Here is a 27,643-nt window from a genome sequence, read left to right as displayed (position 1 = left end):
GGAAATTGAGGCACAGAGGGGTTCCTCCATGAATGAGTGAATTCATGAGTTCAGCTGCTGGTACCTCTAGCATTGTAAGATAACAAACCACATAAATAGAGTGCTTTGAGTCAAGTTGAAGTAGTTGAGTCATTGATTACAATTCAATACTTTGTTAATTTTAAGAAATACTATAGAAAATAAAAATATAAATAAAGCTTACTGTGTGGTGTAATACAGTGGTGATATATATCACTATTTGGAAATAAGTTTTTCTTATTGTAGAAATTATTTTTGTAACGTTTTTTTAATGTAGAAAATCTTTTATTTTTCTTTTGACATTAATACCTTTTACTAAAACCTTAAACTAGAACCACACTGTGTATGATTTTATATCATACCCTTCCATGTATATTGTATATTGGCATTAGAATTTTAAAAATATGACTTTAAGAAAAAGATATCAAAATTTAACATCTTAGGGAATCTCAATGGTTTTTTTTTTTTTTTCTCAATGGTTTTTAAGTCTGTAATTATTTACCTGTAAAAAGTTAATTTTTGCAAATCATAAAAGTAGGGGTGCTGGAGCACCTGGGTGGCTCAGTTGGTTAGGCATCTGACTCTTGATTTGGGCTCAGGTCATAACCTCAGTGTCACAAGATTGAGTTTCTCTCCCTTTGCACCTCCCCACCTACGCTCTCCCTCAAATAAAGCAAGCAAGCAAGCAAGCATGCATGGATGCATGCATGCATGCATTCTCATTATAGACTATTAATTTGAAAATTTTGGAAAAAATTTAAGAAACATATGAGAGCCTTCCACGGACCAAATCCTGTGTTAGGAGCTTAGGATTCAAGTGGACAAGCCATTGCCTCTGCCCTTAAGGGACTGTGCCTAGTGGGGAATAAAGGACAGCAGACAGAGAATCGTAATAGAATGGTAAGTCTTGTTAGTGAGAACAGCCTCCTCTTAGCATGTTGAACCCAGCTGCCTGCCTGCACCTGCAAGTGCTCTCTTTCTTATCATCTCGTGTTCCGGATGCCATCCAACTTCTCTTGCTACTGAAGGACATCACTCCTGTAGTTCTCTCTTCTTGCCATACCATATATTTTCCCTTTCTACTGATCATTCCAACTGACATCCAACAGGCCTAAATGTCTTCCACTGAAAAACTACACAACCTCCCTTGATTCTCTGATCCCTTCCACACACCACCCATCTTTTTGCACTCTATCACTGTGGGAACACTCAATCTTTCCTGTCTTCACTTTGTCAACCATCATGCTCTCCTCAAACCACAGTAATTGGGCTTATGTCTTCCTTCTTCATTGAAATGCTGCTTATCAGACACATCAACCATCACGATTCTTGTCAAATTCAACAATCATGTCTCTGTCCCCAACTTCCTCAACGTTGGTGGCATTTGACCCAGCACACTATTCCCTTGTTTCTGAAATGCTATTCTCTAGGTTTCTATGGTACCTCATACTTTTCCATCTACTTCACTGTCTAGTCCTTAACACTCTCTCTCGAAAATTCTTCTTTCTTGGTCTTACTTCTGATTGTTAGAGTGTCTAACATTCAATCACAGGCCCTCTTCTCACCTGGCACTCTTTCCCATATAAGATGCCTTTATGACTTCCAACACTATATCCCCAAATTTACTTCTCTCCTCTGAGATTCAAACCTATATGTATATAATCTCTTAACTTGGGTGGCAAATATGTACTTCAAACTTCATATGCACAACACAAAATACTTGAGTACAACCTCCACATCCTCATCACCCCAAAACCATTCTTTCTCATCTCAGATAATCCACCCTCCACCTAGTTGCACAGGTCAAAACCTAGTGGCCATCCTCGATTCAGCTTTCTGAATAGTATAATTTGCCACCAAATTATACTATAAATCCTACAACTTCTCAAAATGTCCAGAACCTGCTACAGTCTCACAGTACAAGTCTCTGTAGCTGGCTGAACGGTCTTTTAATTGGTCTCATTGGTTCTAGTCTTGCCTTATTCCTCGTATGATAATCAGACTGATCTTTTAAGAGTATAAACACTCATCTATCATATTAATGCTTAAAACCCTCTAATGAGTTTCTACTGCAATTAGAAAAATAATCCAAATTCTTCACTACAGTCTACAAGGTCCTTTATGATATGGACTCTGTCATTGTCCCCCTATTCACTCTGTTATAGCCACATTGATCTTGTTTATTTTTTGAAGGAATGAAACACATTTCCACCACAGGGCCTTTGCACTTGCCATTCCCTTTCCAGAATGCAGAATTTTCTGTAGTTGCAGCTGCTTCTCTCCCAAATTCCTGGTTTCTTCACAAATGTCCTCTCCTCAGGGACACCTCTTTCTGAACATCTCAGCTAAAGATGCTCCACTTTAGGTGATCCATGCCTTATCCAATTATTTTTTTTCTTTATAGCACTTATTCCCACATGAAATTATTCTACTTACATAGTGCTTATTTCCTACTTCCCCTCCAGAGTGCTAATTCCATGAGAATAACCTTGACTCAATCATCACTGTATTCTCAGCATTTAGAACTGTGCCTGGCACTTAACAGTTGCTTGATAAATATGTATTAACTATTGAATAAAGGACAGAAGCAACAAAATATACAAAGAGACAAATGCTATAATCATTTCAGTCTTGGAGCATCACAGAGAAACAGCATTTGTAACCGCATCATCCAGACTGGCAACTTTTAATACATTTATCTCTAGTTATTTTTTAATGTCATATATGTTAAAACAGGATCATACTGTAAGATTTATTTTGAAGAGTTATTTTTAAATTAGAAGTTTTATCATGGTAGTTTTTAAAAAATATTTCCTCCAGTATTTTTAATATGCAATAACTTCTTTAACAAGTTAATAAACCTTAGATTTTAGTGAAGTAATAGATTCACAAAAAACTGAACAGAAAGCACAGAGATTTTCCATATGCACCCTGTCTCTATGCATGCATAACCTCCCCTATTGTGGACATCTTACATCAGAGTGTTGCATCTGTAATAATCAATGAACCTACACTTATACATCATCATCGCCTACAGCCCACTGTTTACAGTAGAGCTTACTCTTGGTGTTGTACATCCTATGAGTTTTGACAAATGTACAATGTTGTGTATCCACCATGGTAGTATCATATAGAATAGTTTCACTACTTAAAAAATCCCCTGAGCTCCATCTATTCATCCCTTCCTCCCTCCAACCCAAAGCAACCAACTGATCTTTTTACTGTCTCCATTCATAGTTTTTGCCTTTTCTAGAATGTCAAATAGTTTGAATCATACTGTCTGTAGTCTTTTCAGATGATGCCACACATTTTAACATTAAAGTTACATTGCATTATATAGCCTATTTTTTAACCTGATTTTCTGAAAACTTGTACCAATTTATATCCTTATCAGCAATGTACACAAGTGTTTACTTCACTGCACTGTAGTGCAGTGAAATAAATCACTGAATTTAAATCTTTGCTGATAAATGGGCAATAGTCTGAACACTTACCCTCTGACACTTCTGATTACCAAAAGTGGAAAACTAACATTTTTCCTTTTTGTGTGTGGACAATTTGAATGTCTTTCTCTTGCAAATAATCTGTTCAATGTTTCTTGCTCATTTCTTCTATTGAGTCATTTCTTATGTTTCTCTTAATGGGCTGACATATTAATTCTTTATTTTATTAATTAAAAATAATTTTTTATCTATGGCTTTCGAAAAACAGCATTTTTTTCAGTATTTGTTTTCTACCCTGATCACAAAAGAAATATATTTTACAAAAAAAGAAAAAACCAGAATATACAGAGAAACACAAGTAAGAGAATAGTAAACACCCAAATCCCAGATATTAATAATGTTAAAATTCTAGGGTGTATTTTTTCCATATATTTTTTGCTCTTCCATTTATTTTGTATTTAACATATATTTACTGAATGCCTTCTATGGGCCAGATACTCTGCTAAAACATAGCAGTTGAATATATTATACATAGGGCATGCAATTTTTTTTTATTTTTTTTATTTTTTATTTTTTTGCAATTTTTTTAAAAACAGAATTGACAGCAAACTATGTGTGTGTGTCTATTCTTCAAAATAGTGCCTTTTAAAAAATTAACATTTTACTGAAAAAATAACTATCACACCTTGATGAATTTTCACAAATGGAATACTCCTGTAACTAACACCCAGGTCAAGAAACAAAACATCATCAGAATTCCGTAATTCAGAAATGTTTATTATTATAAACACTTGCCTTAACTCTGATAAAAGTAAAAATCCTTAGATGTAAAATGAGTGCAATGTTTTTAGGCTCTTGAGGCTTATTGCCAAACAGCTACCCAAAAATTTACTTCCTGTAAGCAATCTGAGATCTCCTTTTGATCTACCTATGTTTTCTCTTTGTGTTTTATTCTTTTACATTTTAACTCTTTAATTGACCGATTTCTGCATACAAGTTGAATAATCCATCCCTTCACTATTAATTTGCTTGGTTCCATTTAACACATACAAGAGTTTTCTAGAAGTTGGGCTGTGCCTGAGTGATTTTTTTTTTTTTAAGATTTTATTTATTTATTCATGACAGACACAGAGAGTCAGAGACAAGGCAGAGGGAGAAGTAGACTCCTCGCAGGCAGCCTGATGTTGGACTTGATCCCAGGACCATGGTATCATGACCTGAGCCAAAAGCAGATGCTCAACCACGGAGCCACCCAGGCGTCCCTGAGCCATCTGATCTTTTCTCCCAATGGTTATCCAATGCCAATGTAGGCTAACAGTAGGCGAACACAAATCTTCATATAATCGTAGAATTATAAACCATTTACTATTTGGCTGAGCTGGATGCTATTACTTTTTGTTAAAACCTTCCAGTTATTTTTGCCTATTTATCCTTTCAAGTGGACTTTAGGAACGATTTTACAAAATTGTTAGAACATGTTACAAAAAAGAAAAGGAAAGGAAGAAATCTTTTATGCAAATCTTTCTTTAGATATCTCAAAGTTTTATTCATATGTGTCTTGCAAATACTTCTTGCATAGGTCATTCCTTATTTTTCCTCCTAAAAGTTTTTTTTGTCTTGGTGTTATGGTTACTGCTGCTACTTTAAAATTATTAAAATTTTTGAAAAAAATAAAATTTTTGCACGTCTTGCTATAATAGGTTACTGATTTTTAAAATTCTATAAGCCTTCACTTTTCTGAAATATATTATAAATTCTCAGCCTACTCTAGTAGATTCCCTTCTATTTTCTATGTATATCAAATTTTTTGCAAAGAACAATCATTTCCATTGCTCTCATTTCATTAATTATAGCTCATGTTATGCCTCAGACTCCTAGAATAATGCTGAATAATAGTGCTGGCAGAGGGCATTCTTATTTTGTTTTTCCTTTTGTGATGACAGTGTGCCTCTTTTATTTTACTGGTAAGTACAAGGCTGGCTGTCAGTGTAAGGTGACATACTATCTTTTATTGTGTTAAACAGATATATATACTTTGACTCTTACACCTTTCTGGTGAAACTCAGAATTAAGGAAGTCCTTGAATATATTTTTATATTTCTATTTCTTACTGCAGATAAAAGAAAGATGACAATCTTGTAAGATGGTTAAATTGGAAGAATACTTAAAGTTCTTCATTAGTAATAATAAGAAAATACAGACATTGTTTCTTTTTAGTCATCACTTACAACATAGTTAAATACAATATTCATTTACTATGTCTAATAATCATTTGTTACCTGAAAACTGTCTTCCGCTCTCTAAACTGAGGGTTTTGCTGTTACTTTTGTCCAATAAGGAAATGGACAAGGCTAAACAACTTACCTTAAAACATAGGAAGGCAATGTCAACTTGAGTGTCTTCCATGGGGAAGGAAGTAGAAATTGTTCTTCTATTCTAAGACTAAGATAACAAGAATTCAGTCTAATTCACTTAACAGTCTGCATGCAGAAGGCAATATTTTGGATGTTATGAAGGATGTTACTGGCAGTTTAAAAAATGTGATCCTCTGGATGCTGGGTGGTTCAGTGGTTGAGCATCTGCCTTCAGCTCAAGTCTTGATTTCGGAGTCCAGGCATCAAGTCCCGCATCAGGCTCCCCACAGGGAGCCTGCTTCTCCCTCTGCCTATGTCTCTGCCTCTGTGTGTCTCTCATGAATAAATAAAATCTTTAAAAAATAAAAAGTGATCCTCTACGTTTGCTAAATCTTTAAGAGGAAAATAAGTATACAAAAGCCTCCGTGTAGAGCAGAAAACAAATGGCATATTTGTGTATGGGTATGTTTATGTTTGGAATGTAATAGTAATACGTACACACATTTCCATATAGCTGCTCTTGGCTTGTGAAAGGGATTGAAAACAGAAAACAGTTCAAGATCTTGAAGTGTCCTACTCTTTTGGCAGCAGAGAACCAGAGCTTTCAGCACCCGCCACAATAGTTAGATAATGGGCATGAAAGTTGCTTCCTATTTATGGAGAATAAGGCACTTTCTAGGTGAATTATATTTTTCAACTCAAATCAACTTCTGAATTAGTTTAAGTCTTTACACTTTTGGAAACATAAGCATTAGGTTACTACTGAAGGAATCACTTGTAATCAAAGCTACTAAAGTATTGGCGTGGTTGATGCTTTGAAGACGACTTTTTTTCCTAGCTACAATTAAATTTCTAAACAAAAAATATTAAAATAATTAACAAATATTAAAATAATTAGGTTATTAGATGACAACCTAAGGTTTGGAGTAACAATATATTACTACAAATTTAAACACTAAATTAATCCAAGGGGAAAACTAATTTTTTTTTCTTTATAAATAAGAAAAATCATTACATCTTCTTTCCTTTAAACCATGGCACTATTTAGAGATTGTTTCCAGATCCTTTCCATGGACTTCGACTCACCAAACGCAGGCTGGCCTCTACTGAGACCAGAACCTTCTATCCCAAGACTTTTTTCTTTTCTTTTCTTTTCTCTTTCTTTCTTTCCTTCTTTCTGATTTTATTTATTTATTCATGAGAGACATAGAGAGGCAGAGACATAGGCAGAGGGAAAAGTGGGATCCCTGTAGGGAGCCTGATACAGGACTCAATCTCTGGACCCCAAGACTATGACCTGAGATGGAGGCAGATGCTTAACCACTGAGCAAACCAGGTGTCCCCCAAGATTTTTCTTAGTAGACAAGGTGAAACTAAGGGGCCACCAGGAGCAGGTGCTTAAAAATCACATCTGGGACAGAAGTCTATGTAGCAAAGGTCCAAAAAAGGACTGAAATATTCATAAATCCTGACACCAAGGTATCGTCTGGTCTGTCCCAACTGTGTAACACACTAGAAGGAGGAGAATATTCTAATGTAACTTCACACTCATCCAGATGAATGTGGTGTGCACAACACCTGCACACAGAGACAGAAGGGTGGGGAGTGTTCCTGCTGCTTTCCAACCTTGATCCCCGCAGTGGGGAGTGTGGGGTGAGAGCCTCTGAGGCTCTTGCAGGCCACCAGGTCAATAATACCAGTGAGTAAAGCAACCATAATGCCAGTAAAATTGATGGGGAACAGAGACTAGCTGAGGACAAAACAGAAGCTGACACCCCACCCTGCAACTCACTCTCACCCCAAGCAAAACTACATCAAAATGATACTACTTGACAGCAGACAGAGAGAGAAAATTCAACATAAGCTTACATTTTGTTTTTATTTAGACTTATATCCACCTTGATGAAATACTTTCCTTAACTGTGGAAAAGTCTAGCAGGAGAACTGACCAACGGCAAGTTAAAACTGAAACATTATCAGACACGAAAGGCCTTTCCTTTCCTCTGTTTGCAGGTTGCCTTTCAATAAAAATCCAACAGAAAGAACTCTTTCTCCACTCACTCAGAAAGCATCATACTTGACTAAAGAAGCTGAGGGGGGAAAAAAAACACACCTCTAGTTCCATACTGTCATTCATAAAAAATGACTTCCATATAAGCATCATCGTATTGCATGCGGAGACCTTTTGGTAAAATGATACGCAGGACGTTATTCAGACTTGGAAATAGGAAAGCCAGAAGTACACTATGGAACTAAAGTCTAAACCCTTCTCTGGTGGGGGAAGATATCATTTCCTTTGATAATTATGTCTCCCTGTCACTCATGTTTCTTAACATGTCAAAGATTTTTAACGGTACAAAAAACCCAAAATTTCTCCTTTGTTCCCTGTCCACTTCCCCCCTCCCAATGTCAACACAACTAATTTGTGATTGCTTTTATTTACAAATGTTATGAAGTGACAAATAAGACTTAAAATAAAAATGATTAACTCTTTAATTTTTAAAATACAATTAAAATATTTCTAAATTACTTTAAAATGATACTCTAACTTTCCTAAATAATATCCTAATAACTATTTTAAGCATATACTTTGATAATACAGGAACTGTTACTGAAAGCCTCTCACATAGTGTGTTTCATTATTTAGAATCTCTTACAAGCCAAAACTGTGAATTAACCAAATTATACAGAGGGGTGGCTGGCAAAAAGTTAACATTTTAAAAGAAAATGAGGCCAACAACTGGAGTTCAGAAATCACACTTCAAGCTAACCAATAGATCACTAATCTCCTTGAAATTACTTGTATCAGAGATCTTAAAAAGCTAAAAACATGTAATTTAAATATATTAAAATATCCATGTCCCCTACCGCAGCACATTGCTCATTAGAGTGTGAAATCCAGCGTTACCACACCATTTCTGCCTGATGAGATAATTTTGGTTTTCTTGGGAATATAATGCCAATACATTTATTTTTCCCAGGAAATAATTTTGCTTTTTATTTTGAAAGAAACTAATATTTGCAATGACCAGTTCCAGGCCTGTTGAATTACAAAAATATAAAATGAAAGACTGCAATAAGTATAAGAACCAGTTTATTTTTAAAATATTGTTCAAATCTAGAGCAAGTAAACAATTTTCAAAGACAGAGGCTAAGTAGACCTTTCATTTATACTTTTGCTGATGCCCTCATATTATTCTCGAGTAAAATAACTTAAAACCAACTTTTATAAGGTTATAAGCCTAAATAATGTTTCTACTATTGATTTTTATACTTGGTTTATTCCCTTCTCTGTTTTACATAAGTCAGGGTCCTTATTCCAAGAACAGAATCAGATATTTTAGTGACTGCATAGACCCCCCACCTCTTCATTTTCTTTTTGTTTCAATCTGGGCTTATGGGAAAAACTATATCCCCTACCACCTTAAAAGTAGAACTTTCAATAGGTATTTTTCATGTATTCGCCTGAGCACTTTTTAGACCCTCTCTGTATATAGTTCACTGTGAATGATGTCAGTAAACAAATAAAAATCCAGCTATATTATATCAACACCAAGTTTGGAAGCATTTTGGTCTATATTATACCGAATTATTACTTTGCCTAACTTCTCACTTTCACCACATAGTTTTGGCACTGCATAGACAAGCTTTGGCATTTATAAGAAGGTAGAATTTAAAAGCAATAGCAAATTACTGCTAATTTCTTCTTGATGGGCGCTATTAACACCTATTAACACCAATAAGAGTAACAAGGTTATACTCAAGACAAAATATCAGCCCATTCTGTATCATTAGAAACAAATGGAAACTTGGAGGAGGAATTTTAACATACTAGTAAAATATGGAATTCTTTGTGCCCTTCTCTTATGAAGTGAATCACAACCATAAATCAGAAACAGCTTTTGAAAATAAGAATGATTATTAAGCTCTTCTGAAGGCAACTCTGAACTTGTCACTCACTTGGAATATTTCTACCTTAAAAAAAAGTAATGCCTTACATATAATTTCCTTAAGAAAAGCAAACACTTTAAAATGCAAAAAAAAAAAAAAATTGTATTTTACTCTAAGTGTAAAAATAAATATTTCACTAAGGAATGGGGAAAAAATGAAGCACATTTAAATAATTTTATTGCACTGGAAGTTGCCAATTCGCCTATGAGTAGTTTCATTGCAGATGAAAAGAAATCAAAATACAGGACAGATGTTGAACAAACCGCATTTAAGTTCTGTCACACACTGGCATTTTTCAAATGATTTTGGCTCATCTATTAAATAAGGTGTGTTTTGCTTGATTTTGAAAAGGGAAACATCAGGAAATATTTAAAGGCCAATTGCTGCCAATTAACTTTGATCAGTAAAAGTTCTATTTGAATCTTTCAGATTCTTCTCCTGTCTGAAATAACATACATTTATAAAATCTACCAAAACAACAACTTGATGATTAATGCCTGTTGGCAGCCCTACCACAAGCTTGCTTAACAGCAGGATTTAAATAAACAACTGTCTCTATTAAGAAGAAAGTGAAATGTAGTTATAGTCATGTTTTCTCATAATGGAGATATGAGAAACAATAGTCTTTATTCTTAAGAATGCTGCTAATCGAGATCATCATGTTTGACAGTGCCCATAACACAATTAACCATCTTACAAAAGTTTCCCCCCAAACCATAATGGGCAAATGAAATCATCAGCAGTTTGACCTAAGAAAACCTGGCATCCCAAAGAGCGGAGGCCGGACTAAAATGTTATACAATTGGGGCAATCAGAAACAAAAGCATGTGACCCAGTAGGATAAAAGTCTGACACAGCATATGCCAGTATCACAACTTCTGGAGGATTCTGAAGGTAATCCATCTCAACAGTAATTATGTAGCTGACGAATCTGTAGCTTCTGATACCAACACAGTTTAATATTTAAGATTCCTGACATCAAATTTTAATCCTTACCAAGGGTCATGTGGAATCCAACCTTGAAACATAGGAGTCAAAATAAAGCAAAATCAGAAATACCATGAAGGCAAACATCACCATATAATTAATTTATCTCCTTATTCTAGTTATATAGTCACAAAATAATATCTCATTGTTATTTCAAAAGGCCATTCATCAATTTTCAGACATGTAACATGAAGTGTGTATATAAAATAATCAGAACTTACTTCTAAGTCATTGAAAAACAGATGTGTGTCTGCCAAGTTGAAAATCATTTCTTCCATTCTCAGTCCAAGGGAAACTGATGTAGGTGGATCCTAAAAGAAGAATTTTTCAGGTCAAGAACATATATATTTCAGGTTAATGGAATATATTGTCACAATAAGAGGGAGTCAGTGCCAGGAAGGGCACTGAGCAAGAGATTCATTGGGAAGTTTGGGCTTCAGCTGCTTTTGGTGTAAGTGACGCATTGTGTGAGCAGACATTAGGGACTTATTTTATTTAACAAATGACCCAAATGTTGTTTGTACTTTGCATAAGGAAGAAATGATGTGCTGCTTAGAATATTACAAAAATATAAAATCTAGGGTTACTGAGACATAGAAAGTAGAGGAAATTTAGTTTCACACGTCTGTTTCAGGAGCAAGAAATTCAGTGATTGAGAAGACATTGTTTGTGTTGTGCCACAACCCATTAAGAGTATCTGAAAGCATTGCCACAAATACCAGAAAACAGATACAATATAGATTAATTTCAGAGGAGTAATAAATACTAATTCTACATCAGATGACAACTATCATTATTTCTTATTTATTCAGACTGCCTGCCAATTTTGAGCATGCTCATAGTAGGAAGTGGTACCCTTTCTGACCACCTGGCACCATGCCCAGCACAGGGAGCTGATCCTGACATTCATGCGATACTATCCAGTCCTCAAAAAGCCAGTGCCATACACAAAGGGAAGTACCAGCATTCTGAAATGTACAGGGGCTTCCATCAAAAACTTCAAGCCTTGGACACTCGTGATGAGCAGTCTGTCTCATACAACCCCGTATCCCAATGACATCTACTGGCACTGAGAAGAACTCGGGCTATGCAAATATTTGCAGTGTTTATGGGGTTGCTGTATTTGTAATGTATCGAATCCGGGAAATCACATGGCTCATGGTGAAGACCTGCATAATTAGGAAAGAAAAAATGTCCATCAAGGATACAAAGATGGAATGTGAGTTTTTACTGGTAAGGTTTTACTGGCATTCTAACAATATTGGCTTTTACCAGCACATTTTAAATATTTTCAGACAATAATTTCTGAAATACTACTTTGTTATTACAGCAGGCCTTTGGACTAAGTATAGAATCTACCGATATCATCATTAACTGGGGAAATTATAACTAGAGAAATCATGCCTTCACGTATTGGTGTACACTGTGTGCGTCTCTACTGTCTGATGTAAACTTTGTATGTTTTGTGCATTGTCTTCTGAGCGTGCTATCTTCATTCCAGAGCTCAAGACTTGCCTGTGTCCTGACCTTCTACTCTCCTTGTATCTGGAATCTATCAAGCCCTTGAGTAGTCACCTCAAGTATCATCTCCTCACGGACTTTGGGAAATAGCAGGAAGCAATGGCAGAAAAGTTCTTAACCTTTGCTCTCCTACTTTGGTGTCCTTACCTCCCTGATCCTCAGTTTGCTCATCTAATAAATCAGACGACTGACTAAAAAACACTTTGTTCTTATGTAGAATTAAAAAAAAAATTCTCGTCTCTTAATTTGGCACCATCATATCTGTCCATACACCTTGGAGAGAGCAGGGACCTGGGATGTTGGGATGGGGGTAGAGACTGCCTCATTGGCTGCCTGCCACGTGCCAATCAGCTGGCCGGGGGGAGGAGCCAACACCTCTCTGGCCGCCCCCCACCCCCGGCTAGCACCATCCCCATCCCACCAGCACTCCAATGGTCTCCCTGTCAGGAGCCCCAGAGGAGGGGCAGTGGATGGTTTGGGGAAAATAGGGCAGGATGACATTGCTGGCCTCAATTCCTGTCTTGCCTAGCTGATTGATACTGGGAAGGAGGCAGAGAACAGTGCTGCCAAAAGTCAGGGGTTAGGGTTGGCAAAGGGGCAAAACAAACTCCCCAGGGTCTATATCAAGACAGAGAGGAAAAGACAAACCAACTGAGTGTTCAAGAGCATGGTGGGGAAGGACAAATAAAATCACCTCCCTCAGATTTCCTGTTTGATGAGTTCTATTCTTTAGGATTCTTTAAATTGTCCCTGTTTAAGGCCACCTAAAATCTGTGAGAGCTTGTGGGTTGTAGAATTGAAAATAGTTCACAAATAAAGAAAAACTTTCACTGAATCTTAGTTTTATAGGAAATTAATTGCTCACTCACTTGGATTCTAAAACAGTAAAGTGTGCTGGAAAAAGCAAATGCTCAAATAGACCCTAGAGCAGAAATAACCAGTCAGAGAAGTTCAAACAGCTTTTCTAAAACAAAACACCTGACTAAGGTGTTTACTCCCTCCAGCTCGGGCCAATAAAAATACACTGACTTGTCTCATAACTATGTCAATGAATCTTTTTATGTGGCAAAGTGGAAGAGACTCACCACATTTATTTAATTGCCAATTCTGGAATTTATGTGCCATGGTATCATTACTTTTGAAAAAAGTATGATTTCTCCTTTGATAGGGTTGCTTATTTATACCACCATCAAAAGAATTACTCCATTGTTTGTTAATATATAGCATACTTTAGCTTTACTTCATAAATTACAGTAATGACTTGCTAGTCGGAATACTAATAAATTTTAAAGGCTTGTTCAATCTTGTGGTCAAATACAACACAGATGTTGGCCTTATTTACCTTTTAATGTTTTTCTCCTTTGTTATTAGCTGTCCTTCAAGTTTTTATACCTGCTACTCCACAGTATTGTTATGAAACATTTACTACAGCAAAAGAATGGTCTGACAGTTGACTGGAAAGAGAGAATTTTAGAATAGGAAAGGGCTCAAGATGACAACACTGCTTCTCAAACATTTTAAAACCACAAGCCATAGTAAAAAATACATTTTACATGATGATCTAGTATTCTCTCTCTCCTTCTTCCTCCTCCTCCCTCCCCTCCTATCCCCCCCCGCCCCCCGCCGCTTCTCACACAAAAAGAGCTGAAATGTTTAATTTGTCAAAACAAGACATTACCCACTATGTGGAGTGCACGTTGATAGTTTTCCATTTCATGGCCCACTAATGCATCATGATCTATCTAGTGCGAAAAGAAGAGCCCTATGGTACACCCACTTGTGCTTTTAGAGACAGGGAAACAGAGTCGCATCAGTGTTGTGATTTGCTCCTGGTACAGGGCTGGCAGGGCACACAGCTGCCTCACCCAAAGTGGTTGACCTAAGAGGAAACTAGCAGAAGAGCAAATAGATAACCCCGTTCATAATTTGTTTACACTGGAGTTCTCACATTGAGGTTAAATTTATTTTATAAAAATCCTTTAATACTTTCAGATTTTTCAGATATGTCTGATACAAGTCAAATGTGACAAAAGCTAACATTGAACAGTTAATAAATTAGTCATAGCTTGATGGCTTATTTTGGCATATTTAAAGGAAGAAAAAACCCACATTTTTTTAGACCAAAACTGAGACATTAAAATCACCATGTCTTTGGCTTAATCTTACTTTTCTTGTGCTTTGCAATAACAAATTCCAGAGCAGCAGTTATAAAATGGTTGCTTTTATAAAACCATTTTTTGTTATATCACTTTTGAAAAATTATTTAGAACTTTGCCTCCACTTCAAAGAAACATGTCATGTAAGTAAACCTTGTTGCCAAATGTTTCCATTTTTTTCCTGAACTTGACCCTCTGTGGCACTTGTCACTGTTGTTCAATATCTTCTTGACATTTCTCCTTTCTGACGCCTATAACATCATCAATATTTGGGGGGTATCCTTGTAGAATCTGAGTATCCATCATCTATCCCTTTTAAAGCCATAACAAGGCAGAGGCCTTATATAAAAGAGGAGGTGCTCTCAGATGTCCATCAACAGATGAATGGATAAAGAAGATGTGATACACACACATATACATGCAGTGGAATATTATTCAGCCATCAAAAGAAGGAAAGCTTGCCATTTGCAATGACATGGATGGAACTAGAGGGTATTATGCTAAGTGAAGTAAGTCATTCAGAGAAAGAAAATGCAATATGATTTAACTCATATGTGGAATTTAAGAAACAAAACACACAAACATAGAGGAGGAGAAAAACAATATAAGATGAAAACAGAGGGAGACAAATGATAAAGACTCTTAACTATAGGAAACAAACTCAGAGTTGTGGAGGGGTGAGGGTGAGGGATGGGATAACTGAGTGCTGGGTATTAAGGAGGGCACATGAAGTGATGAGCGCTGGGTGTTATTTTCAACAGATGAATCACTAAAGTCTACCTCTGAAACTAATGATACACTAAATGTTAACTAAATTGAATTTAAGTTTAAAAAAAGAGGAGGGGCTCTGATGGACATTCCCACCAAGGACCTTAAAAAAAATTAGGGCAAATGATAAGTCTCCATTGGTTACCCACACTAGTATAGTGAGGTCATTGCCCCTTCGATAATTTAAGAGTCTCATCCCTAGCTTTTCCCACCCTGGCCCACTGGCCACTGGGAACCATAGCTGTGTGTGTTCTTGTCTAAGCAGAGCAAAGCCATAACCCTACATCCTTATCTCTAGATGTTTGGGACCTAGCACAATATGTCTGGCACACAGCTTTCCCAAAGTTTGGTAGAATAGTAAATGAATGAAAAGCAATAGAGAGTACTTTAAATAATTCCAATGAAAAAAATATTAAATTTGATCTTTAGTTAGTTGTTAGCATTCAGACTTTGTGAAAAAATTCCTAGTTACCCAGCTTAGGAAAAGAAAAACAAAAACCCAGACATTTGAGTCCTAAAATGATTCTATCTAAATAATATAGTATTAAACATATTAGGAATGCCTGATTAATTTGTACTTGATGAAAGAGCAGCCAATTCTTAGAACAGTTGCTTATAAAGCCTTACTTATCTTCCTCATGAAGTAGATAAGATTAGCATAAGATCAGCATGCAATTATTTATTTTTTAAATTCACTAGTGGTATGCATTACAACATTCTGCAAAATATATTCTTATATGCTGCTCTGCAATGAGTTCCCTCATTGAATAGTAGAGTGAAGAGCCTCAAAAAGAGAAAATAGTCAAATGCTTTATCATTTTTCTTGTTTAATGAAGAAATAGGGTCAATTTACTATAGCTCTTATGCCCAGGACATTTACTAGAGACCTTCTTTTCAAGCTGTTCCTTACCACAGCAAAACAAACAGCATCCAAAACCCCCCACCAACAGAGAGAAGTGAAATTTAAATCTGTTCCTAAATTATTTTGATAGGATATTAAATTGCAAATGTCTGCGTAAAGTCATGAAAATAAAGTGAAGGAACTTGTTGCAATGTGAGGCTACCCCAGGCTATTGCATGTTAAGTCAAAGACAATTATGTCTATTGAGGAGAAAGCAACATTTAGCTGAAAAATTAAATAACAATGAAATCTGCTGAGTATGGACCCAGGCCTAAAACAACTGTTTTGCTTTCATCCTTTATCAAGTGATCTTTAATTATCCCACTGCCTCAAGATCTTTTTCTCCTGTTTCTAGGACACAGAATGCCCAAAGAAACTCAAATAATTATCATCCTATGCTGAAATCACTAGCATCATCCCTGGCTTATTGTTATTTGTTTTTCTGTTTCATGACTTTTTTTTCAGCTTAATCACCGTTGTTATATGAGATGTTCACATAATGAAAATGCTTTTAAAAGAGAAAAAAATAAATTCATGACAAATTAGTACATAGAAATGCTGAAATGCCATTAAATTCAGCCTCTAGAGAGATTTATGTCTGTTAGTCTTGAATTCACATGTTGAAAATCTATGATCTGTTTTGAACAAAGGAAAGGAGTGTCTGTAAATACATGTGGGTATTGGACTATCATAAGATTAGGATATGACCTCGTCACCTTGTTCTCATAGATGAGCTATGGCATTTCATAAATTATCAGGGTCATTAAATATGGAATCCATAGCAATTCAGAAATTTGATGTTACTGAGACTCAGCCACCAGATGAAGATACTGTTGCCCCTGAAAGTCTGTTCCATTTGCTTCTACACATCAGTAGAGGAATTCTCTTAGGACGACTAGTATTGGGACTGCATTGTACACAGTGCTTACAAGGTAGCCATTCAGTTCATCTCTTGACTGAACTAGGTCTAATACTAACTAGGTCTAATACCAGGCATTCTCAGGGCCACTCTTTCACTACATGGCACAGAAATTCAAAGAGTTTCTTTTATTGTTTGTTTTATTTTTTTTTAAAGATTTTATTTATTTATTCATGAGAGACACAGCAAAGCAGAGACACAGGCAGAGGAAGATGCTGGTTTCCTGCAGGGAGCCCAATGCAGGACTCGATCCCAAGAACCCAGGATCATGACTTGAGCCAAAGGCAGATGCTCAAGCATTGAGCCACCCAGGTACCCCAAGGAGTTTCTTTTAAAGTAATTTTGCTCATAATCTGTGGGCAAAAACCTCTTGCACAAGGGCAGAAGAGCATCAGAAATACATACTCTCATAATGCTCATACCACAGGCTTTGCAGCCACAGAGTTTAGACCGGGATTTTAAACTTTGCCATGGACTAGCTGTGTAGTGGTCAAGTTCAGTTACTTCCCCTTTGAGCCTCATGTCCCTCATCAGTAAAACGGGAATAAAACCAGGTATGTTAAAGGTTAAATTTGGTAATTTACTTAAAATTCTGAACATAGTGCCTGGCAAGCAGGAAGCTGCTGGTGGTGCTACTGCTTCTACTGGTAGTGGTGGTGTTATTTCTACTATCACTGCCACTACTACATCAATAGCTGCGTGAAGTCCACACATGGGACTCCATGTTCCACTACAAAAAGATGCATCAACATTCTGCATTCAAATTGGATGTGGAGTTCAGGCTATTTAATGAGAAGAGTAACCATAAATTCCCCATGCCAGTATTTTTGAGATGACCACATTTTTGTTTTTTAGAGATTTTATTTATTTATTCATAAGAGACACAGAGAGAGAGAGAGGCGCAGAGATACAGGAAGAGGGAGAAGCAGGTTCTCTGCAAGGAGCCTGATGTGGGACTTGATCCCGGGTCCCGGGATCACACCCTGAGTCCAAGGCAGATGCTCAATACTGAGCCACCCAGGCGTCCCGAGATGACCATGTTTTTAAGAGCTAAACTTTTCATTTCACTGTTACTACTCTCAGGAAGGCCTGCCATTTATTCTCACAAAAATAGCAACTGAGCTGTGTGGTACAAAGCTGGTTCTTATCACTAGGAGAGATGACCAAACACTGGGAAACCAGCAAAATATGTTTCATACACTGAAGATCTAGGAATTGAGTAGGAGGTAGTATCATTCAGATAGGATCAGGGCACTGCACCAATTTAGTTGAAATTTGTAGATGTTCTTAAAACACACACACACACACACACACACACACACAATCACATGCATAGCCAAGCAGTGTTATCTTGAGTTAGTCATAAATCCTGTTAGATTATACCATTAATCATTAAAAGATCAGAGTTTGTGAATAGGCAGGTAAGCCTAGCCCAAATCCATTGTTTACAGCCAATTAGCAGATGACTTGGGAGATTACATCTTGGCAAAATCTTGACCCTGCCCAAGTTTATCATGGCTGTAGTGATTTGGCAATAGTCAGTAATTACTGAGGTACATTACAAATTTAGTACCTTCAATGTATACAGTCCCTGAAAATTTTCAATGCTCACAAAATGATGCACTGACTCCAGCATTTCAGGAGTAACAGAGTATCTTAGAGAGTTCTTGTTTATGGAAGGATTAAAGGATAAATGGGGGAAGCACTTTAAGAATATCAACATATTATTTTTAGCTACCACAGTAAAAAAGAAAAGTAGGGTCTTCTAGTATCAGTTTTTTCACAAAATAGCAACTCTTGATTGAATCATCTGACTGACTCCTGGGGAAAGGTATTCCATTCCTCAGCTCCATGATGTGGACATTCTTTTCCTAATGTAAATTGGTCAATTACTTCCAAGTCAAGATTACATGGTATACACATTATACATAAACCTCTGTTAAGTATTATTCTTATACTGAGATTTGCAAGGAAACCACCTACAGAGAAAAAGCTTAAAGCTAAACTCAAGCCTTAAGGAGGACAGTTGGATTTACCTTTAAAATTAGCTGCCAAACATCAAGCACATCTATAGATTTAACCACATTAGTAAACTGGCTTGAAACTAGGTCTGATCAACTAAAATTCACCATGGCACTGAAAAGATAATAAAGAAATGTGGCACCTGCCAGATTACTCAGCAGGAGCCACTGAGATTACCTCTCTGTTCACTAGAAGTGACCAGGAAGCCTTAATAAAGCATCTTCAGAAATACTGGAGAGCTATTTAAGAAGAGATATTTGGGAAAATCTCAAGTAAGGAAGTGGTTTAGATTCACTTTAAAACTTTGCCTCACCGAAAAGAATTATGGCTTAGATATTTGCAACAAGAATTGTCATTTTATTTCTGACAGTATATATGTGTATACTTGCAGAATTAATGGATTTATAGTTTAACTACCTGCCCCCCCAACACATAACTCTTGAGTTTCTTCCTTCCTTATCAACTATCTTTGAGCCAAGAAGAAAGGATATATAGGATAAGTAAGAACTGTCTAACCAAATTACTAAAGGAGAGTGTCTAACCAGAATCCTGAAGTTTTAAAAATGACAGCAACCAGACATCATGTTCTTCTTATTGGAAGGATATATCCACCTATGAAGCCTTCATCCCCCCGCCCCAAAATCAAGCCTCAATCTAATTAAGCTTCTGGATCTAGCTCCAGGAAATACAGAGGACACGAAATACATGACAAAGGAACGCAATGGAGATGTAATGAAGAAAATTTATTACAATGAATTTCATTGTACAATGACTCCTATTTCTCCATGAAGAGTTGCAGGAATTGTACAGGACCAATGGCCTGGTTACTTAAACAGAAATACACAGGTAAGAAAACCAAAAAGGGTTGAGTGAGAATCTACAGATTAAAAGACACTTGAGAGACATACAGTAAGCTGTTTAAATTTGTAAAACCATTGGAGAAAATCACCTTACAAACTAGTAACAAGGGACAGAAAACTATCTCAACACAGTAAAGACCATATATGAGAGCCCATAGGTAACAGTACAGTCAAAGATGAAAGCCTGAATACTTTTCCTTTATGATCAGCAATAAGACAAGAATGCCCCACTTTTGCCATTTCTACTTCATATAGTACTAGAAATCCTAGCCAAAGCAATTAGGTCAAAAAGAAAGAGAATTAAAAGGCAGTCAAATAGAAAAAGAAATACAATTATCTGTTTGCAGATGACATGATCTTATATGTAGAAAACTCTAGATTCCACACATATACATAAAAACCTATTAGAATAAATAAATTCAGTACAGTTAAAGTATATAAACTCAACATGCAAAAATCAGTTTCATTTTTATATACTAACAATGAACAATCCAGAAAAGAAATTAAGAAAATAATTTAATCTACAATAGCACCAAAAGAATAAAACTTAGAAATAAACATAACCAAGTATGCAAAAAACTTGTACACTGAAAACTACGAAAATGTTGCTGAAATCAAAGAGGACACAAATAAATGGAAAGACATCCAATGGGAAGACTTGTTAATAGCACCCAGAGTGGTTTATAGATTTCATGCAATGTCTATCAAATTCTCAATGGCACTTTTTGCAGAAATGGAAAAATCCATCATAAATTCAAATGGAATCTCAAAGGACTCTAAATAGCCAAAGCAATCTTGGAAAAGAACACAGTTGGGTCTCACACTTCTGGCTTCAAAAATTATTATAAAGCTACAGTAATCAAAATAGGGTGGTACTGATATAAAGAAAGAGATATAGATGAATGGAATATAAGAGGGTCCAGAAATAAACTCTTATTCATATGGTCAAATGATTTTCAGCAGGGGTACCAAGACCATTCAATTGCAGAAATGATAGTCTTTTCAACAAATCGTGCTGGGAAAACTGGATATCCAAATGCAAAAGAACAAAGTTGGATCCTTACCTTATGCCATATATAAAAACTAACTCAAAATGGATCAAAGACCTAAATTTAAGGGTGAAAGTATAATACTTTTGTAGAAAAAGCTTTATGATACTGGATTTGGCAGTAACTTCTTAGATATTATAAGCATCAACAATAACAGAAAAGACAGATAAATTAGACCATATCTGAAAACTTCTATGCATCAAAGAGTAAAAAGTCAACCCACGGGATGGGAGAAAATATTTACAACTCACATATCTGATAAGAGGCTAATATCCAGGATGTATAAAGAACTCCTATAATTCAACAACAAAAAAACAATTTGTTAAATAAATGGACAAAAGACTTGAATAGATATTCTTCCAAAGAACAAGCAAAAGAAAAGATGCTCAATATTACTAATCATTAGGGAAACATGAATCAAAATTACAATAAGATACCACTTCACACTCATTAGGATGGCTACTACCAAACAAGGGGGTGGGGGAGTACAGAAAATAATGAGTGTTGATGAGCATATGGAGAAAATGGAATATTAATACACTGTTAGTGAGAACATAAAATGGTACAGCTCCTATGAAAAGTAGTATGGCGGTTTCTCAAAAATTTAGGCATAGAATTACTGCCTGATCCAGCAATTCTAGTTCTGGGTATATACCCAAAATAATTGAAAGCAGGGTCTCAAAGGTATTTGCATTTTAAAACCTTTAATTGAAATATAGTTGACATATTAGTTTCAGGTGTACAAAAAATAAAGCAAAATAAGAAAAAGGTATCTGTACACCCAAACATACGGTAGCCTAATTCGCAACAGCTAAAATGTAGAAGCAACCCAAGAAGTTCCCAATGATGGGTGAATAACCTAAAATGTGATATACCCATATAAATGGCATATTATTATTCAGTCTTAAAAAGGAAGGACATTTTGATGCATGCATACGACATGAATGAACCCTGAAGACATTATGCTAAGCGAAATAAGTCATTCACAAAAAGATGGATACTGTATGGTTTTACTTGCATGCGGTATTTAGTGCTGTCAAAATCATAGAGACAGTATGAGTTATTTAATGTATAGACTTTCAGTAAGTTATGGAGACTGGTTTGTACAACAATATGAATGTATTTACTACTACTGAACTACACACTTAAAAATGACTAAGGGGGTGCCTGGGTGGTTCAATCAGTTAAGCACTGGACTCTTGGTTTTGGCTCGGTCATGATCTCTGGGTTTGTGAGATTAAGGCCCTCACTGGGCTTTGTGCTCAACAGGAAGTCTGCTGGAGATGCTCTCCCTCTCACTCTGCTTCTTTCTTTCTATAAAATACATAAATAAATCTTTTAAAAATGTTTTAAAGAATGACTAAGAAGGTAGAGCTTACATTATATGTATTTTATCATTCTTTAACTTAAAAATTAATAAGAATTGGAGAAATATAACTTGATTATACATTTTATAACATTAAGAAATTACTGCTAATTTGCTAGATGGCTAAAGTGCTGGATACCATCTACTATTTCTATTCTAAAAACATTCCTTTAATGGAGTCTTAAATACATATTGAAATATACACAAATTAAGTAACATATCTGGGATCAGCTTTCAAAAATAATCATAGGACAGAGCAGGGGAGGGATGTGGTGAGGTTACAGATACAATAAGATTAACTAGGATTTGACAACTGTTAGTTTAAAGAGGTTACAATGAATTTCATTATACTATCCCACCTACTTTTGTGTATGTTTAGAAGTTAGCATAAGAAATTTTTTTTTAATATAGAAAAAACATTCGCCAAGGTAAGATTGGCTGTCTTTTGTTGATGAAACTATGGATATTTATTTTGAAAATTTAAAGTAAACTCAAACCATACTTTTAAAATGTCAAAGACAAAATTTTTTTTAAAGGCAAAACTGCAAAAGCCTTACAGAGTTCCTCAGCACACACCGTTTATTGAAAAGAAGGTGCTAGGCCTTGCTTGGTAATCCTTACCCAGGCTTAAGTAAGCTTTAGAATATACACAAGAATCTATGTCAGACACTGCTTTGCCTGTATTAACTCCACTAATTTTTATCACATGGGATGTTCTTTTCCAGAAAACCAGAGGAACTCCTACATTTATAATTGAAGCCACAGGACCTCCGTCTCATACACGGAGGAATAGTGGTGTCACATTGCAACGCTGATCGGCTGCAAAGAAGAATTCCCAGTGTAATTTAAGAATAGCAGTAACCCTAGAAGCATCTCATTTAGAGCCTCTGGCATTTATGTTTTGGTTGTACAGCTCCTGCAGATCCTTATTTTTTTTTTCTTTCTGATCCACAATACTAGTGTTATCATCTAACATCCTATTATTGGCTATTTCTTACTAGTGAAGTGATCATAGCTACTGGAGAACACTTGTCACGAATAACACACGGAGACTTGTTTCTTTTGTAATATTGTCATTCCTTTGGACATTTTGTGGTTTCACTCTTTGTGGATTTCTAGTGGCATTAGTTCAGAACGGTTTTGCCCCAGTGAGAGATTACTGTTGGAGAGTCACTCCTTCTCTCCCAACAGCCCCCTTTATTAATTTATAAGCTCTGTGAAGGCACAAATTGTGGCTGGCACTACTAGACCATACAAATGCATACTATATTACAGATATATACTATATATATATTTGTTATATATATGTGCTATATGCATATACTATGTAATATTTATACAGTATACTATATACACAAATACATACTATAGCTATGTATTCGTTTAGTAAGTTATGAAAGACTGACTTTCTGAATGACTCAGTAGTGTCAGGCCAGGAAACAAATGGTGTCTCAAGTAAGAGAAGGGTGGGTAGCCAGGTATGTATCTTGGGTACTGAACCTAACATAGTAGGTTCTGTGTGTGCAACTTGAGAAGGGTGCCATTTGGTAGTACAATTTTCTGAATTATTTCATGGATGTTTTCAGTGATAATTACCCATAACTAAACTATTGCCAGAAGGATAAGTTACCAAGGGCCTTCTGTTATGACAAATTCTTTTGATAGAGTCTTAAATTTGGGGTAGTCCTAGCATGGACACCACATAGTATTAGCAGAATATTCTAGCCAATAGGGCTCCGTGGTCAATTCCTCCATGTGCCTGCTGATGGGGAGCAGTGGGTAATTTCTTACACAACTGTTGCTTTATTCCAGTGACCAGGTTGAAGCTCATGCTTCTCAGATTATTTTGTTTATGTCGAGAAATATTATAGTTATAATTGCATTGCTAATTCCATTATTTGTACATATTTGTTTTCTTTTTAAGATTATTTATTTGAAGGAGAGAGCACATGTGTGTGTGAGCACAGGGAGGGGTAGAGGTAGACAGTGAGAGTCTCAAGTAGACTTGCTGCCGAGCACAGAGCCTGATGTGGGGTTTGATCTCACAGCCTTGAGATCATGACCTAAGCCAAAACCATGACTTACTCAACTGACTGAGCCACCCAGGCGCCTCTGTACATGATATTTGATCTTAAGTATCTTTTAAGTAAATGCTACAAAAAATATTTGGAGGGTAATACACACTCATCCTCAATTCTCACTCCCTTGCTTCACATGGCAATTTAATCTATTTTTAATGCCAAACATGAACCACTCCCACACCCTCCACCACACACACACACACACACACACACACACACACACACAGAACTGAATCTGACTTAAAATGATTTTCTCAACCCATATTCATTTACTTTCTTACAAATTCTACTTCTCAGAATGTCTCAGAGTATCCATAGTCCTTTAAGCCTCAAGATAGAAAGTTTAAAGAAAACCTGTTTATCTCTTCTTGGGGTTTTAGAATAGGATCTAGAATGTTTCTGAGTATAAAAATAAAATACTTCTTTCTTTCCCTAGAAATCTTAAAACTAGTCATTCATCTAACTATAAAAATATCTTCCTTTTATTTAGGTATTAAAAGATACATCCCTAGATTTTTAGTTTTGATTTAAAAATGTGACAAATGTCAAATGTTACATCAGATCATGTACAGTCCAAAGAGAATAACCATATCATTTCAGTTTTACTATAAGAACAATTAGAAATAGTACCAAATGTTAATAAGGAAGTAATTTTTCTTTATTGCTTAGATATAGCAATAAAACATTAAGAGAAAAAATTGTTCCTATTTAAAAAAAGTTTTTTAAAGTATGCTCTACACCCAGCATGGGGCTTGAATTCATGACCCTGAGATCAAGAGTCACATGCCCCTCAAATTGTTCCTATTTTTAATGTAACTCTGGTTCCTACTGACATACCCTGGGATATTTGCCTTTTTATTTCTTTTCTTTTAGTATCTTATTTTTCTTAACTGAAAAGCAAAAAATTACTGGTAAAATAAACTAAGCAAACACAAAAGGTAATGGAATGTTCATCGAATTTAAATTCTTTGAGATCCTAAGGAAATTTTTTTAAAAGATTTTATTTATTTATTCATGACAGACACACAGAGAGAGGGGGGCGGGGCAGAGACATAGGCAGAGGGAGAAGCAGGCTCCATGCAGGGAGCCCAATGTGGGACTCGATCCTGGGTCCCCAGGATCACGCCCTGGGCTGAAGGTGGCGCTAAACCACTGAGTCACCTGGGCTGCCCCCCAAGGAGATATTTTAATACCTAAGTCATTGGTCCAATTTTTTAAAGATTTATCTTCCTTATTTCCTTCCTCCCTCCCTCGATCCCTCCCTTGCTTCTTCTTTCAGGTGGTGGGGAGGAACAGAGTGGGAAGGAGACAGAAAGAGAATCTCCAGGCAACTCCACACTGAGTTCAAAACCCAACATGGGTTTGATCTAAGGACCCTGAGATCACTAGCTGAGCCGAAACCAAGAATCTGATGCTTAACTGACTGAGCCACCCAGGCACCCCTATTGTTCCAATTTTAGATAGCTATAGCATTTTTAATTAGTAATTTAGTTCTACAAAGTACCTATGGTGTTGGGGATTTATTTTTCTGAAAGTAAAAAAAAAAAGTTAATATTACTTTTAAATTTTTATCTATTCTACTTTCAATTTATAAGCACATTTTAAATATATGCCTAATGTCTTTTGCATCTCTCTTTTTTGAATGTGTATCCCTTACATCTATGAGACCACATCTACACAGACTCCTAGCAATGCTATTCTTCTTTGGATCAAAAAATAGAAATATGTTTTAAAGATTGCTGTTTAAAGAATTAACCTTAGGCTAGAAAGAGTTACTAGAAGATGGTTCAACCATTTCAAAAGTTCAACTAGTTCTTCAGGATATGGTACTTAGATTTTGAATTTGTAGAACAAAGGATACGGTTCCTAAATTATATCTGCACTGATCCTATGTGGGCAGCTAAGCCTCCCTTGGCAAGCAATTACTCTGTTGTAGTGGCCCAGTGAGGTGTGATGCTAACATTGTAGACAGGTTTATGAGGATTTGTTGGTCAATGTGAAAATCTTGTAAAGTATGCTCAAACTGACAACAAATCTTTGGGCAGCATCCACCAAATGAAAGCAAAAATATGTTTTGGACTCTTTCAACAAGTCCTTATTTAGAATGCTAACATTACAGCCACAAACAAGGCCTGGATGTCATTTAAAATAAATTCTCATTCAGGATCTTTTGTTTTGGTGGGGGAAAAGAAGCTGAAAAACAGGAATGGGCACTCTGAGTACAGGAGGGGCCTATTTTTAAGGCCCCATGCTGGCTGCTCACAAGGGAAGGATTAAAGATAAGATTAGGAAAATTAGCTTCCTTATCTGAGAGAAGAAAAAAAATTATGCAAAAATGTTGTTTCTTTTTAAAAATATCACTGAAAGTGTTATGTAAGTGATCTATATAACTTGGGAGACCCAAAGTCTCCACTGTTTGCTTTCCACCTGTCTACAGTCATCAATACCATCAATGGAATATTAACTTTTTGCAATTTTAGAAACTCCTATCACTAAACAGCTGGCCTAAAATGCCAAGTTTTAGGAGTTGGGTGTAGTTCTAATGCCAGCTAAGAAATAATCTGGATCACCATGAGAGAGTGTATACACGTGAAAAATAAACCACGGTTGAACTACTGATTGAATGATTAAAAAGAACAAAACAAAACCAAACCCAAACTTGTGGTGGGGCTAATCAGGTCATTTTTACTGATTAGATATGTGACACCCAACCACTTTAATTTTCTCCTTAAGAGACTCCCTTTCAACATCATGAAAATAATACCCACGTGGAAAATAAGAAAAAGAGCTTCACCATTCCAAAGATTAATTTTGATTGTGGAGAAAGCCCAACGAATCCCAAACATGAGGCAACTGCCAAGAAGTGGTACAAAGTGGGAGGAAGAAGAATAAAACCAGAGCAGAACTGGCCAAATTGGCCTCGACACATGGGGACCCACGCGGTGCCAACAAAAGCCTAAACAGCTAATCCAATCAAAAGACCTATCTAAATTTCATTTGTAACCACTCTCCTATCTCTCTCTTTCCTAGTGTTACAGACATTTCCTTAGGCCTTTATTACTTCCTACCAGGAGAACTGTGATGATCTATTCTGCTATCGGGCTAATCTTCCAAATTGTACAATTCCATCACGCTCCTCCACTATCGTTCATGGCATCCCCACACCTACAGCACAAAATCTTGACACTCAATGCTCCCTCCAGCCCTTCTTTGAGGGCAACGAACCAATCACAAGACTAGATTCTGT

At 36.2% G+C, this 27,643-nt stretch overlaps 1 protein-coding gene across 16 annotated transcripts in view; it reads right to left on the bottom strand.

The window, feature by feature from the left end:
* Window positions 1–27,643, bottom strand: part of EYA1 (EYA transcriptional coactivator and phosphatase 1) — a 350,405-nt gene that overhangs the window by 43,559 nt on the left and 279,203 nt on the right. For all 16 annotated transcript variants that reach the window (XM_072734530.1, XM_072734522.1, XM_072734521.1 and 13 more), the window contains one exon: window positions 10,975–11,064. In XM_072734530.1, coding sequence (XP_072590631.1) covers window positions 10,975–11,064 — 90 coding nt within the window. The remainder of the gene's footprint in view (window positions 1–10,974; window positions 11,065–27,643) is intronic.

This window comes from Vulpes vulpes, chromosome 13, assembly GCF_048418805.1.
Source record: "Vulpes vulpes isolate BD-2025 chromosome 13, VulVul3, whole genome shotgun sequence".
NCBI classification, from domain to species: domain Eukaryota; kingdom Metazoa; phylum Chordata; class Mammalia; order Carnivora; family Canidae; genus Vulpes; species Vulpes vulpes.
Note: the sequence above shows the minus strand (reverse complement) of the source record. Positions and strands in the feature narration are given on the sequence as shown.